The 15,000-nt window shown below is 39.3% G+C and overlaps 1 protein-coding gene across 1 annotated transcript in view; it reads left to right on the forward strand.

The window, feature by feature from the left end:
- The window catches only part of LOC121855485 (CLIP-associating protein 2-like), a gene marked incomplete at its 3' end in the record, with an annotated part of 102,058 nt that overhangs the window by 55,017 nt on the left and 32,041 nt on the right, over nucleotides 1-15,000 (forward strand). Inside the window, exons 15-16 of the mRNA XM_042350460.1 lie at nucleotides 1,096-1,296; nucleotides 13,187-13,320. Of these exons, the coding sequence (XP_042206394.1) occupies nucleotides 1,096-1,296; nucleotides 13,187-13,320 (335 nt within the window). The remainder of the gene's footprint in view (nucleotides 1-1,095; nucleotides 1,297-13,186; nucleotides 13,321-15,000) is intronic.

Below are 15,000 nucleotides of genomic sequence, written 5' to 3' on the forward strand. Positions count from 1 at the left end.
TTCAAGATTATTTTCTTTAAATCAACACTGCACTGCACTATATATTGTCAATATGTAAAATAAATTTCAAAATGACCAATAATTGTACTGTAAAAACGTAAAAAATAGTTTATGTTCAAGAGAGTCTCAAGCAAGATGTTACCTCCACTGAGCAGAGACAAACCGACACCATGCTGGGTGAGTCAAGTAGCTGTTTGGCGCACTAAAAACTAGTTTCCTGTACTTCAATTATGTTAAATAATTGTTAAAATGACTAAAAAATTTAATATAAAACTTGAAAATTATTGAATAGTACAATCTTCTTGATATTTACTCAAATGGGAACGAATTTAAGCCCTAGAACAGATTACTGTATTGGCGGACTAATATTCCAGCCGGTGAGCAAGCGAAAACATGTTGAGAGGAATTCGTAAGGAATTCGTTAACCAAATCTTTTTCGTTAACCGAATTGAAGATTCTTATGGAAGGTAATTCGTTGACCGAAATTTCGTTAACCGAGGGATCACTGTATATATAAATGCCATGATTTTTTGCATCCTGGTGAACTCCCTCACAGTGTCTTCTTTGACACAAATTTGCTCCCAAACTTTCGTATGTGCTTATGTATCTCTCACATAATTGTTGAAAGGGGAAATCATTTGATTCTCAACAATTCCCACATTAACTGTCAGGGCATAAGTATAAAAGTAGTGAGTTGCTGTACAATTAGCTAGATTTCAGAAGATTCATGTTGACCTTCATTTTGGGTTTTATAAGCCATATGGGCAGTACATTCATCACCACCAAGGATACCTGTACAAGCTACACAGGAGGGTAGCTAATACAGAATTTATTTTTTTGACACCCTTCCACAAATATTCTTATTCCGGTATTTCATATTGGTTTCACTCTTGTTCAGTGGGTCTTTATCATTTCTCATAATTATGCTCTATGGTTATATTTCCTACAGTCAGCTCTTCGTGGTACAGTATCAGATTTGGTAACCCTAGAATAAATTGAGAAGTGAGAATATCGCACCATAAAGGTTGATTCATATTTCTCTATTTTACAATTCCTTTTGTTTTAACGTTTTAATTTTTCCAAAACTCCATACAGCTGGCAGCCGAAGTGGATCTCCATCATCGCGACTTAGTTATGCTACATACGCATCACCTGGAGACTCTGGCACTTTAGGTCGTAGTCGCCGCAGAAGTGGCATTCCACGCTCCACAGGCACTTCTCGGGAACCTTCACCTAACCGTTATAGTGGATTAAGTGTCATATCACCTTCAAAATCACGCTCAAGATCCATCTCTGGTAAGTTTCATGCTGAAAATCTGAATAACCAAAGAAATGATTATGCACCAAGATGATGTTGGTCTGTAATATTTATTATAGCCACAAATATAATAGGATTTTTGATACAACTGAATTTTGCACCTACTTAAGAATCCACCTAAGTCGTGGAAGTCATCTGGCAGTGGCATTTTAATTTCACCTGAATTTGTGGTGGTGAGGAGCGGAAAAGCTGCTGTAGCTCTGGAATAGTTGCAGAAACATTGAAAACATTAGATGATGGTAACTGAATTGATTTATGTAGGGAAGGTATGTATTGTTACAGCTTAATGGCTAAATAGTGTGATTGTAAATGCTTACAAAGGAAAAGGTGATGTACTTGAACATCACTTGAAGCTGTTACACCAAGTTATGAAAGTTGTGGATAGAGTGATTGAGAAATTGACAAGTGATATATATGTATATACTCTGCAGTTTGGGTTCATGACAGGCAGAGGGCTAACTACAGGCAATTTTTATGGTCAGGCAACTTCAAGGGAAATACCTAAGGAAAGAAAGGAGCTGTACTTTGTATTTGTAGACTTACGAGTAGAGAAGGCGTTTGAGAGGGTACTATCAAGTGAGGTAGTGCAGTGGGCAGTGAGAAAGTTAGGGGTCAAGAAGTGTCTTGTTCGAGTGGTTATGACATTGTATGAGTAAATTTTGAGGAATTTTGAAATTTGAGGTGAGAGTTGAGGTTCATCAAGGTTCTGGCTATCTTCAGTTTATCATGATGTTAGAAGCACTATTTTGATGGCTGGTCTGCCCTGTGAGTTATTGTGTGCTGACAGCTTAATGTTGATAGTACATTGTATTAACCCTTAAGCCCCAGGTTAGGGTGCTGCTGGCAGTACCCCTCTGCGTGGGGATAAATCAACAAAAAATCAACTTTTCCTAAAATAATAATAAAAAAAAAGTGGCGGGAATAGGTGGACGTTGTGGAATGTCACCCGGGGCGCTCTGGTCGGACATTCTGGAACATCACCTGGGGTCTAAGGGTTAAGGAAATTATAGTCTGTTACGAAGTTGGGGATTTAGAATATAGTTATACGCCTACCCAGATCCCAACAGGTAATACAATAAAAACAAAGACAATCGGACTATAAAAGGGTAGACAAAGGATGCGAAGCTTTCGTTGTATATAATAGAGTACCATAAACTCTTTAACAAAATATTCACAGCTTATAAATTACCCTTAACCAAACTTAACCTAAACATTAACAGTATATGGCATATACACAAACATAAAACAATCTCGAAGCAAGTGGACGTGGGGAAATTAATACAAGATAATAGTACTTAAGTGAGGAGCTGAGATGGCTGACGAGTAAGGCTGAGTATTGTAGAAGACGGTAGGTAGTCACTGCACGTAGGTTTAGAGTATAGATGATCCTGTGGTCACTTCCCAGAGCCAAGTCCTCTCTCCTCGAATTGGAGCTGACAAAGAAGACTGAGGAGGTGACGCAACAACCAGGATAGGGAGAAGGGAAACCTCGGAGTGGTAACTAAGACGAGTCATACTCGTGTCTCGTCCCTAGATGGCGTTGCTCGGGGTGCTGGGTAGGTAGATCAGGACAATAGATGGCGTGGTTCGTAGTGCTGGGTGGAGGGGTTCGTAACACCCCCCCTCCAAAGACCTCCGTAGCGCTGGCGCGAAGGAGGTGATCAACTGGTGCGTCTGGAGAGTAGCTGCTGCATTTCCACTGGAGCTCGGGATAAGGAGTCTGCAATCAGGTTGTCGACCCCCTTTATGTGCCGGACTTGTAGATTATAGGGCTGGGTGAGGAGAGCCCAGCGGAGGATTCGCTGGTTGGAGGTCTTGTTGGTTTGGATGAACGTCAGTGGGTTATGGTCGGTGAAGACTAGGGTTGTTTGTGGGCAAGACTGAGGTAACATTCAAACTTCTTTATTGCCAACACCAGAGCCAAGGCCTCCTTCTATGGTTTCCAGTAGTTGGTCTGATGTTTTTTCAAACTTGGCGAGTAATATGCCACAGTAAGTGAAGAACACTCAGTGGTTGGGTCGGGTTGTAGGAGCACAGCCCCCACTCCGACACCACTAGCGTCGATTTGCAGAGGGAAGGGCGAGGTGTAGTCAGGGGGGTGGACTACAGGCTTGGAGGCAAGGAAGGCTTTGAGGCGGTGGAAAGACTGGTCGCACCTCTGGTTCCAGATGTAAGGGACCGCAGAACTGGTAAGGTCTGTGAGGGGTCCGGCCACGCTGGAGAAGTTACTGCAGAACCGACGGTAGTAGCCGCACATCCCCAGGAAGCGCATGAGTTCCTTCCTCGTCCTTGGAGTGGGAAAGGACAAGATGGCTCTAACGTTTGCATCCTTGGGTCTCACCATACCATGCCCAACGATGTGTCCCAGGTAAATCACAGAGGCCCGGCCAAAAGCAGATTTAGCCAGGTTTATGGTGAATCCAGTCTCTTGCAGTCGTGCAAACAGTATCTCCAAACGCACCAGATGTTCGTCCCAGCTGTCCGACACCACCACCAGGTCATCCAGGTAGGCGAACGTCCCACCTAGGTCCTGAATTAGGAAGTTGATGGCCCTCTGGAATGTGGCCGAGCATTGTAGAAAAGCCAAACGCCATAACCAAATATTGAAAAGACCAAATGGAGTTATAAATGCCGGTGATTATTTTGTGGCCCTATCCGTGAGTCCCACTTGATAATATCCTTTCAATAAGTCCACTGCATTGATAAATTTGGCACAGCCTATGCTGTCTATTATATCTCAATCAAAGGTAAAGGGTAGGAGTCTGAGACAGTGACCTGGTTCACTTTACTTATAATCGGTACAGAAACGAAAAGTGCCATCGGGTTTTGAAATGAGAAGGCAAGGTGAAGCCCAGGGAGGTACTAGGCTCAGCTAAGTTATGTTTTAACAAAAAATCTACCTCCTTTTTCATAATCTCTTTTTTGTGTGGATTTAGTCGATAGGCTGATTGCCTAATGGGTTGTACATCATCTGAGATTAGCTTAATATCATGTTTAAGCATATTGCAAAACCCTGGGAGGTCTGATGTGACTTTAGGAAATGTTGATAATAACTTAGTGAGATCTTTTGCTTGAGATGGATTCAGAACAGAAAAATACTCATCCAAGTTGTTGAGTATGTGACTGTTAGTAGGGTTTTCTTTAGGTAGAGGGAAGTCTAAATTCTCCAATAGGTCCATGTCATCTGTCTCCGGCTCCGGCCCTGACAAAACCGTATGCAATACAGGTTGACTTATAGCCTCTGGGATGTCTTCCTCTGACTGCCTGGAATGGTAAAGTTTCATGAGATTAATGTGAACAAGTTGTGAATCTTTTCTGCGATCAGGAGTATGGACTATATAGTTGAGGGGAGATAGTTTATTAGCATCGACTTGAAAGTTTTGATGGAACCGTTCCAAGCAACCTTGGGACGGTGGGTGGTAAGCCGAAGATGTACAATGGTCCACACTGGGGTCTTTCATCACCTGTTTGAACAAAGATGGATCAGATTGTTGGGCTGTAATGAGCTCCTCCCTACTAATGGTCTTATTGTACAGATTGTCTGTGGGTAGTAAGATATTGGAGGTGGTTTCAGATGAAGAGGGCCCACTTCGCACACTCTGTGACCGGGTGACAGCACAAGATGGGAAAAGATGAGGAATAGTTTCTTTAAGGTCAGTGGTGGAGTTGACAGGTAAGGGAGAGTCGACTGTCTTTATGTTAGGAACCACTAGATCTCCTACCAAGTCATTACCCAATAATAAATGAATGCCGCACACAGGCATTGGGTCTTTCCTTATGGCTATTTGCACTTCCCCAGTAATCAAGGGACATTGGAGGTGCACTTTAGCTAAAGGATAGGAAGAATGGGATGAGAGATCCGAAATTAGAACACTCTCATTAGTAAATGCGGTAGATATATCAGGAATGACGTTAAACAGGAGGATAGATTGTGCTGCGCCCGTATCACGTAGTATACGAATAGGGAAAGAACGAGACCCCTCTATGATTGAAATTTTTCCCTCATAGGTGAATGAAGAGAAGAGATCCTGATGGGGCCTTTCCACATTGGTGGTTGCTATTGGTTTGGATTTGGGATCCAGGGAACTACTTTTAGCAATTCGACACTTTGGGTGTTTACAAGTCTGGATCGTATGGCCTGGGTTTTTACAGTAAGAACAAGTAAACTTGGTTGCATCAGGGGGGGTAGGTGTGGGACCTTTCGACCTACCACTCACGCCCCCAAGGTTATCATCAGAGGAGGACCTAACATGTCGGAAAGTACCACGTTCCCTACGGCACAGTGACTCCACCAGCAAGGCGTACGCATCAGCCAGCTCAGCCGCACGTCCCTAAATTAACCTCTCCACGCTCTTCCACATGCGTCAAGATGTGAAATGGTATCTTGCTCTTCCACTCCTCCAGGACTACCACATTTAACAAATCCTGAAATGTGGAGGTCTCTGTAGCCTCTAACCACTTCTTAAAAAACCTAAGCTTTTCTTGAGCAAACCTCAACAAAGGTGTGGGAAAATGGTTTGGTTAGTTTACGTAAACTTCTGGCCGGTATCCATCTGGCGGATAGCATAAGCAGGTGAGGATATTCTTTACGCTATCATAGTCATCAGTCTGGTCTAAACAGTTATAAACCTTCTACGAGCCTTACTATATAATTTAGAACTAACACTGACACCCACTGGTCCTTTGGCCACTCATTCTTCCTGCTATTTTCTCAAAAGTCCTAAATGACCCGGGCCCATATCGGATTCATCAAACCCGAACAAGGGAAGAAGCAGTAGGCAGGGTTAAAAGCAGCTAGTTTCTCTCTTAATGCCACTTCTTTTGATCTAAACTCCGATGTTAAGGTGACTTCTATCTCTCTTACCTGTAGTTCTTTCAGTCTAACCTCCTGCTCCAACTTGGCTTGTTCCGACCTGGCCTGTTCCAACTTTTCTTCATGCTGCAACTTGGCCTGTTCCGACCTTTCTTCAGGCTCCAACTTGGCCTGCTGCTCCAACTTGGCCTGCTCCAACTTGGCCTCCTTCTCCAACTTGGCCTGTTCCAACTCTAGTTCTTTCATTTTGATTTGGAACTCGAACCTAGCTCGTTCTAGTTCCAAGGCGTCTATTCGTTGTGTTTTTTCTTGAGGGCTAGCCAGACCTGAAGCAACTTCTGAGTGAGGAGGGGTGGTGGATAGTGGTTGAAGTTTCTTGGACATGGGCGTTAATCTGTCAACAGCGGATTCTTTTAAAACTTCATGTTGAACCAGCACTTCAATCACATGATTTTTAACATTTCCTTAGTCAGTTGCTGTGAAAATGGGATATTATAATAGTTGGCTATTTCTTTCCATTCTTTCTTCAGGATATTAACACGTAATTTACTACGGAAGGATTTTCAATAAAATCCTGGAGATCAAAACCTGAGGTGGCCATTGTTAAGAAAAAAATAGGATAAATTAACTAATGGTCCAAAGATAAGATAAGTGGATAACCCTAGAAAATATCAATGCAGTGGATAACCAGAAAGTCCCTAAAACTAAATCCAAGTTATACCTAGGAAATTATACACTATGATTATTGTTCTTCTGAGAAGATCCTTAGATAAGGATAAGAGACTTGAAAGAGGTAGGGCGATGATGCATAAATATAAAGATCCGGATTAACAACCCTGATATACTTGAAAGAGGTAGGGCGTGACACGCATTAATATAAAGATCCGGATTAACAACCCTGATAAATGGTAAGGATTGACCCTGAATGAGATAATGAGAAGAACAATAATTGAGGCTTTATAATTATGGGGTCCTGGTAGAGCTGGGCGTCCCAAGATATCACTTCACCGTAAACTAGTGACTATGGAACAACCTACTCTGGAGTGTGGGTACGGCATTAAACAGATCCGGATTCTTCCCAACACTCGATAAGACTTACTACACGACTGCCACGTGTAATAACAGGTAAGCCTTATGACACTTGGAACCTAATATCCTACGTCTGTCACTCTTACTATACGATAATACCAATATATGCACACACATATGAAGGAAACTTAAACTACCGTGAAACAATTGTGAACAGTGACTGGGAGGAATAATTAACACTGAGTAACAAGGGAGGGGAAGGAATATGGTACTTAAGGTCGGTCCTGTCACGCCATTTGTTACGAGTTGGGGATTTAGAATATAGTTATACGTCTACCCAGATCCCAACAGGTAACAACAATAAAAAAAACAAAGACAATCGGACTATAAAAGGGTAGACAAAGGATGCGAGTTTTCGTTGTATATAATAGAGTACCATAAATCCCTTAACAAAATATTCAGCTTATAAATTACCCTTAACCAAACTTAACCTAAACATTAACAGTATATACATATTAATAAACATAAAACAATCTCGAAGCAAGTGGACGTGGGGGAGTTAATACAGGATAATAGTACTTAAGTGAGGAGCTGAGATGGCTGACGAGTAAGGCTGAGTATTGTAGAAGACGGTAGGTAGTCACTGCACGTAGGTTTAGAGGATAGATGATCCTGTGGTCACTTCCCAGAGCCAAGTCCTCTCCTCGAATTGGAGCTGACAAAGAAGACTGAGGAGGTGACGCAACAACCAGGATAGGGAGAAGGGAAACCTCGGAGTGGTAACTAAGACGAGTCATACTCGTGTCTCGTCCCTAGATGGCGTTGCTCGTGGTGCTGGGTAGGTAGATCAGGACAATAGATGGCGGCCAGAGTGCTGGGTGGAGGGTTCGTAACAAGTCAAATTTAAGAAATGGAAGGGTATGGGAGAGAATATGGCAAAAACAAAAATAGTGTTTTGTGGCATGGGTGAAGAACTTGTGTTGGTAAGTGGAAAATGGCCATATTTTGTCTGTAAGTTGTGTGTTGGTGGCAACTCAATAATGTGCAGTGAATGTGGAAGATGGGTACACAAGAGGTACATTGGTGTAAATGGCAGATAGCAGAATCTTGCTGAATTCAAGTGTGCTGTATATGCAGGTAATTACAGTAGAAGTCCAAAAATCCGGACTGCTTGGGGATTGGGTCGGTCCGGATTTTCGGATTTTCCGGATTCTCAGGCAGTACTTTTAAAATTCAAATTTAAGGAGGAATAAAGAAGAGATGAACAGGTACATTTTGATAGTTTATTCATTAGCAAATATAGCATGCTTCATTTATCAAAACGAGCAGTTTCAATGAAAAAGCTGTGAATTCTAGAATTTTATTCTTTGCCTTTTTTATATCATAAATTGTAGACTTTCCAGTGTCGTATGTTTCCATTAGAACAGTATTGCTCACACCACGTTCTAGTTTCTTAATTATTTCAAGTTTGTCACTCAATTTCAACGTGTTCTTCTTTCTCTTCACACAACGAAGTTTATCTATTTTAGGAGCCATTATTATGGGCTTGTACAGTACTCTGTAAATGGAAAGAGTAGGACTCAAAATATTGTTATATTACAATGGTATTCTCTTCATACTGTGCTTGATAAAATGCATTCACGGAAATGTAATATTTTTGCTGAAATGACGTACGTATTACAGTGGAAAGTGGGATAAAATCGTGACGAAAACAATGACTTTCGCTTTCTTTCGTTCAAAAGATGTTACCGTAATCGCTTTTCGAATGGTTTTCAGTTAAAAAACTGTTGTATTACAATAATATTCTATCCTAATTGACTTGAATAAATACTACGATACCATATTACTGAATATTTTCATTAAAATCCATCAAAATCATTTTCCTTGTCATCATCTGCAGCACCAAACAGCTTCTCCCAGTCCTCTCCTTGAACAGGGCAAGAGGGTATGTGTTTTTCGAATCGTTTTCAGTTTAAAAACTATTACATCACACGTATATTTTACCTAAACTGCGCCTGAATGAATATATTCTCAGAAATAAATAGTAGTTTTGCTGAAAAGTGATGTATTTCAATGTAAAATAGGATAAAATACATGACGAAAACAAAAGACTTTACCTAAGCTTCCGATGTTCTTGAGATGTTACTCGTTTTCTTAATAGGTTTCGGTTAAAATTCTGTTATATTACAATGATATTCTATTCATACTGTGCTTGATATAATACATTCACGGAAATGTAATATTTTTGCTGAAATTACGTACGCATTACAGTGGAAAGTGGGATAAAATCGTGACGAAAACAATGACTTTCGCTTTCTTTCGTTCAAAAGATGTTACCGTAATCGCTTTTCGAATGGTTTAGTTAAAAAACTGTTGTATTACAATAATATTCCCTCCTAATTGACTTGAATAAATATTTGAATGGAAATATACGATATTTTTGTTGAAACTACCCGCGTTTCAGTGTAGTGTCGTAATAATAAATAGTAAACAATTTGCCTTTGGCACTCGTGTTTCAGGCACAGGGAGCCTCGGTTTATAGGACGTAGAGTGTTTTTACAGAAGGTTTTGTTGTTCCATTACCCTCAAAAACGTGGGTCGAACTATAAACGAGGAATATCATAAATTAACGATTTCTTGGTAAAAAAATCAGGGTCGACCTATAAACGAGGGGGGGGGTTATAGACGAGTATATACGGTATGTTGTCGCTGTGGCGCTCACGCATGCGCACATACACACAAAAGCCCGCTAAAAAAAAAAAAAAAAAATTAGTTTTCGAAAAGTCCGGATTTCTGGCATTCGGATTTTAGGACTTGTACTGTATATAGCCTAAGTAAGGCTGGAAAAATTCCACATTAGGGATATATCATGTGCTGGTGATGTTGAGTTGGTCACTGCTGGAGGTGGTGCTGAAGCTAGCTCAGTTGCAAGTCAAAAGTGGCTGGAAGAAGTTTAACTAGGCCTTCTATTTGTATGAAAGGTAAGATGTATGCAACTGGCATGAGAAGTGTGATGTATGGCAAGCTGAAATGAGAATGGTGAGATGTTTGTATATTGTGGTAATGAAAGATAGGAAATCCTGTTCAGAGCAAAGAGAGCAACAGGATATTGAAAGTATTGATGAAGTTCTACTTAGAGGTAGGCTGAGATGGTTTGGGCATGTGGAAAGTATGGACGAGACCAACTGGATCAAGAGGTGCAGGAGTTTGAATGTGGAAAGGGGAGGTAAGGGTAGGCCAAGAATAGCATTGGGAGAGGTTGTTATAAATGATCTCAGATAAGAACCTGAAGAGATTGGTTACAAGACTATGCAACAATGAGGTGCTGCCATCAGACAATTATGGAATATGACTGTAAAATGGTGGCGATGATGATTCTGTATGTCTAGTTATTTATATTGTTTGATGTAAGAGATGTATTGTCTGTCAGTGATTTAATCATCAAGTTTGTATTTTCAGCTTTCTGCATTGTGATAAACAGTAAAGAATTAGAGACATAGTAAATTGGAGACTTAAATCTCGGTAGCTTCTTGTTTGCAGTAGACGAGCTATATTTCTGTGGCTTTATTAACCCTCTCGTGCACGATGATGCAATTCACGTCATATTCACGACAAGACCAACTTCACGGTGACGCAAATTGAGTCGCCAAACATTAAAAAATTTGTCAAAAATAAGTTTTCAACTGAATTGCATCAAATTTTGATGTGTCATAGTAGCAATTAAGTTCTATCAAATAAACTAATGGCAATTCTCGAGGCCCGTAGGAAGGGAAGGCCGGAAAAATAAAAGTGGGGTTCAGTATTATCTCAGCAATCAGACCGTGAGCGAGAGCCATGTCCATTTAAATTTCCATAGCTCTGTGCAGGCTGCCTCAACTCCTGGAATACAGTCCTTTATTACTTTATTAATAAGGCACGAACTTAAGGGTAGACTCACATTTTTAATAAATTTGTTTCTGATTATTTGTGAGAGGATTTGCCAATTATTATTTAATTATATATGTTTTGTGTGTGTCTCTACACACACACACACACACACACACACACACATATACAATACAGGTAAAAGAAATAATTGTCCTAAGGGCAAACACATAGAGGGAATATACATTTCTTTGCACACGATTAAAAATGTACCCCCCTTCCCCCCAGTCCGCAAATGTTGCTCGCGGATTTGGCGATTCGCAGCCATTATGAGAACCTAACTCCCGCGAAATTGGGGGGCCCCCTGTAGTGATAATGTCTCGAAAAAAGTCTCTGAAAGATGATCTTCTAGACTTACATGAATTTTATCAGTACCATTCTCTTCATTATAGTATTGGCTACAAGATGCAATATAATTTGTATCGATATGAAACATAGGCACAAAAATAATGAAAAAAGATAAAAAAACTAAAATTTTTACCATTTAATCTATTTTTTGCTATTTTCTCAAAAACTCTTGGTCATATCAGAAATCTGATTACTGTACTACATTGGAAAGCTTATAAAATTCCACTTCTAGCAGCGTATATAGTACAAAACAGTTGGCTCAGACAATTTTGAGTTAGGAGGCTGTGAACATATTGATGAGTATTTTTTCTTCTCATATTTATTAGAAGTGACGAAAAATATCTCTATGCAGTATTTTTTATTTATTTATTTGTTTTTGCTTATGTTATGGAGCAATCAGTTATGAAACCAAAGATATATGGTTTATGCCATTAAAAACAAGTTTTTACTGGGGGGGGGATTGATAAAGCAAAAAAATATTCACCATGCGCTGCGTCGCCTGCCCTGGGGGCCTCAGAGATGTGATCTTATAACTGGAAATCTTAAAACTTATCTCGTGTGCGAGAGGTTTAATAATTATTAACAGTCTTTTCTATCTCGAAATCTGATGGTGCTTTACCATGTGATAGCTGTTTGTGGGTATCACACACAATTGTTTTAAATAAGTTCTGGAACTCTTAAGTGGCAGGGCTGAGGTAAACACTTTCATTTATTGTTGAAGCATCTATATACACAGTACTGAGTTTAGGAGAGAATGTATTGTGAATTCTCTCCAGGGAAGTGTCTTAAGTACGCTTATATATGTGAACACTTACGTTGGGTGTTCGCCCCTTTAGTAGTGGTAAGATTCTAGCTCTCTCCTCTGAGCGAGAAGGGAGGAGGACTGGGCGAGGTGTTTGATTAATCAGGTTGACCTTGCCTGCCCTCTGAGAGAGTTACAAGCTCAGCGTGTATAACGTGAATACTGTAACTACTGAGTCATTGTTGAATAACATAGTGAATAATTTGGTGTTATACATTTGGGTTAATATTTATATAATGCAAAAGGTGCTGTTACAACCATATGAAAATTTAGCTTTCATTTAAAATGTATATTACAGTAGAAGTCCAAAAATCCGAACTGCTTGGGGATTGGGTCGGTCCGGATTTTCGGATTTTCCGGATTCTCAGGCAGTACTTTAAAAATTCAAATTTAAGGTGGAGTAAAGAAGAGATGAACACGTTCATTTTGATAGTTTATTCATTAGCAAATATAGCATGCTTCATTTATCAAAACGAGCAGTTTTAAAGAACAAAGCTGTGAATTCTAGAATTTTGTTCTTACATACTTTTATATATCATAAATTGTAGACTTTCCAATGTCGTATGTTTCCATTGGAACAGTATTGCTCACACCACGTTCTAGTTTCTTAATTATTTCAAGTTTCACTCAATTTCAACGTGTTCTTCTTTCTCTTCACACAACGAAGTTTATCTACTTTAGGAGCCATTATTATGGGCTTGTACAGTACTCTGTAAATGGAAAGAGTAGGACTCAAAATTACAAACGTTGTCACAGTTTGATTGCTCGTTTTAAAGTGGCGACCTCGTGGTCGCTTGTTGTCGCCGTGCAGCTGTGGCGCTCACGCATGCGCACATACACACAAAAGCCAGCTAAATTTATATACGTATAAAAAAAAATTGAAAAGTCCGGATTCTCGGGTGGTCCGGATTTTTGGACTTTTAATATTTTATTTTTTGCTTTATGTTTTCAGGTGCATCAGAAATGCCTCCCCAAGTACCAGGAAAACCAAGACAAGTAATGGCCCAGAAGATTTTACAGCAGAGCCGTGAAGCAGAGAGTGCGTTAGCCGACGCACTGGTGAGTCTACCGCCAGGAGGAGTCCTTGTAAGTACCAGTCCATGGTGCATGTGTCTTCAGTAAACAGAGAATAGCAAGTAATAAATGCTCTAACTATAAACAACACAAGTGTATGTATCTCACTCCAGGCTTTACATCCAAATGCATGAATATGGCCTTGACTTCTCTTAGCTTGTATTAATTTGAAACTTTCATTTTCCACTGTCTGCTGTTGTGCAATATCTTGATGGAGTATTATTTTCATATATGATGGTTAGGTTTTGCTTCCTCTTCAGCTTACATGCAGTTTGTTTCTTGAATTTAGTTCCAATAGCCTGTTGTACTACTTATCACTAATTACCTTGAATATAATATGATGTTGCAAACTGACTCTACCCTTTCTCTAAAGCTGATCAATCTGTGCCTCTTTACAGCAGTTGATATACATACCTCATGATGCATTTTATATCTCCCTTCATGGGTTTGTTATATACTTTACTCTGATCAAACATGATATAACTCACAACATATGCGATCTAGAGTTGGTTGTAGTAAACATAAATATGATGCTTAAAGATAAAGTTTGCCCTATCCTATCATGGTCTTCTATGTGTCAGACTGATGCTTACTCATAATTCTGCATGTGATAACTGTATTTTGCTTACATACCTGCTTCATGTTTTACTTCTCAGAGACTTTGCATGTGCAACAATATTTCTCCTATATTTATTTCCAGATGTATAACATATGTACATAATTATTTTATTAACCTTCACTGATTGTACTGTTGTCTGTTCATTGAAAAATAAGCCAATTTTGAACTCATTTTCCCACACCAGGTGCCAATATGACACCCAAGAGTTGACATGTTTATAACCCCTGAGAACTGTTAAAAAAATATCCTTTATGGTGAAGGTACCTGTATTAAAAAAATTAAGGCATAATTGTAATCAAAATGTGTCTGTTCTAATAAGTGTAAGCTGTATGGCACTTTGGAAGAAGGTCTAAAATTAGGTCTATCCCCAACCTCAGGGCCCTTGATATCCAAAAATAGCATATCCCACAAAGATGGAGATCTAAAAAGTGTATAAAATTTAATAAGTTTTTGCTTCACAAGGCATTGCAGATAGGTTACTGCTTTGGCTATGAGTGAGTATTGTAATTAAATATAACTTAAAGTCAATTACTTAATTCTGTTATTATTTGTGGTAAACAATACACATGCACTCGTAGGCTCGGTACTTTTAGAGGCCAAGTGAGAAGGGACTTCTTTTTTATTGTTGTTACTGTGTCATGAAATGTATGGTAAAAATATACCTTGGTTTTTAGTCAATGAAGTAAACATAAAAAAATTGCTTTTCTTGGCATTTTATTTTTAGCCATCTAAGGTTTTTTTTTGGTTATCTAGGCAAGTAGAATAAAAGAGTAGCCACTTTCTCACTTTATTTCCTCAGTTGGTTTTGGTTATAATAGGGGTTTGTCTTTATGCTCATTGAGGTTTACTGTTTATTAATTTAATTTAATTTATACTAAATTTACACTGCAGTATCCATACTTATAGAATTATAACAGGTTTGAAAATTGTAAATATATAATGTTAGTTCTATATTAATGTGAACTCAGTGGATTTGAAAGGCATCGGTCATGTTCATCCAGTTCATGTTACTGTGAAAAGTCTCATTCATATTTCAGTAGACTATCTTTCTATAAATTGTTTTTTATAAATAA

Source organism: Homarus americanus, unplaced genomic scaffold, assembly GCF_018991925.1.
Source record: "Homarus americanus isolate GMGI-L3 unplaced genomic scaffold, GMGI_Hamer_2.0 scaffold48406, whole genome shotgun sequence".
NCBI classification, from domain to species: Eukaryota; Metazoa; Arthropoda; class Malacostraca; order Decapoda; family Nephropidae; genus Homarus; species Homarus americanus.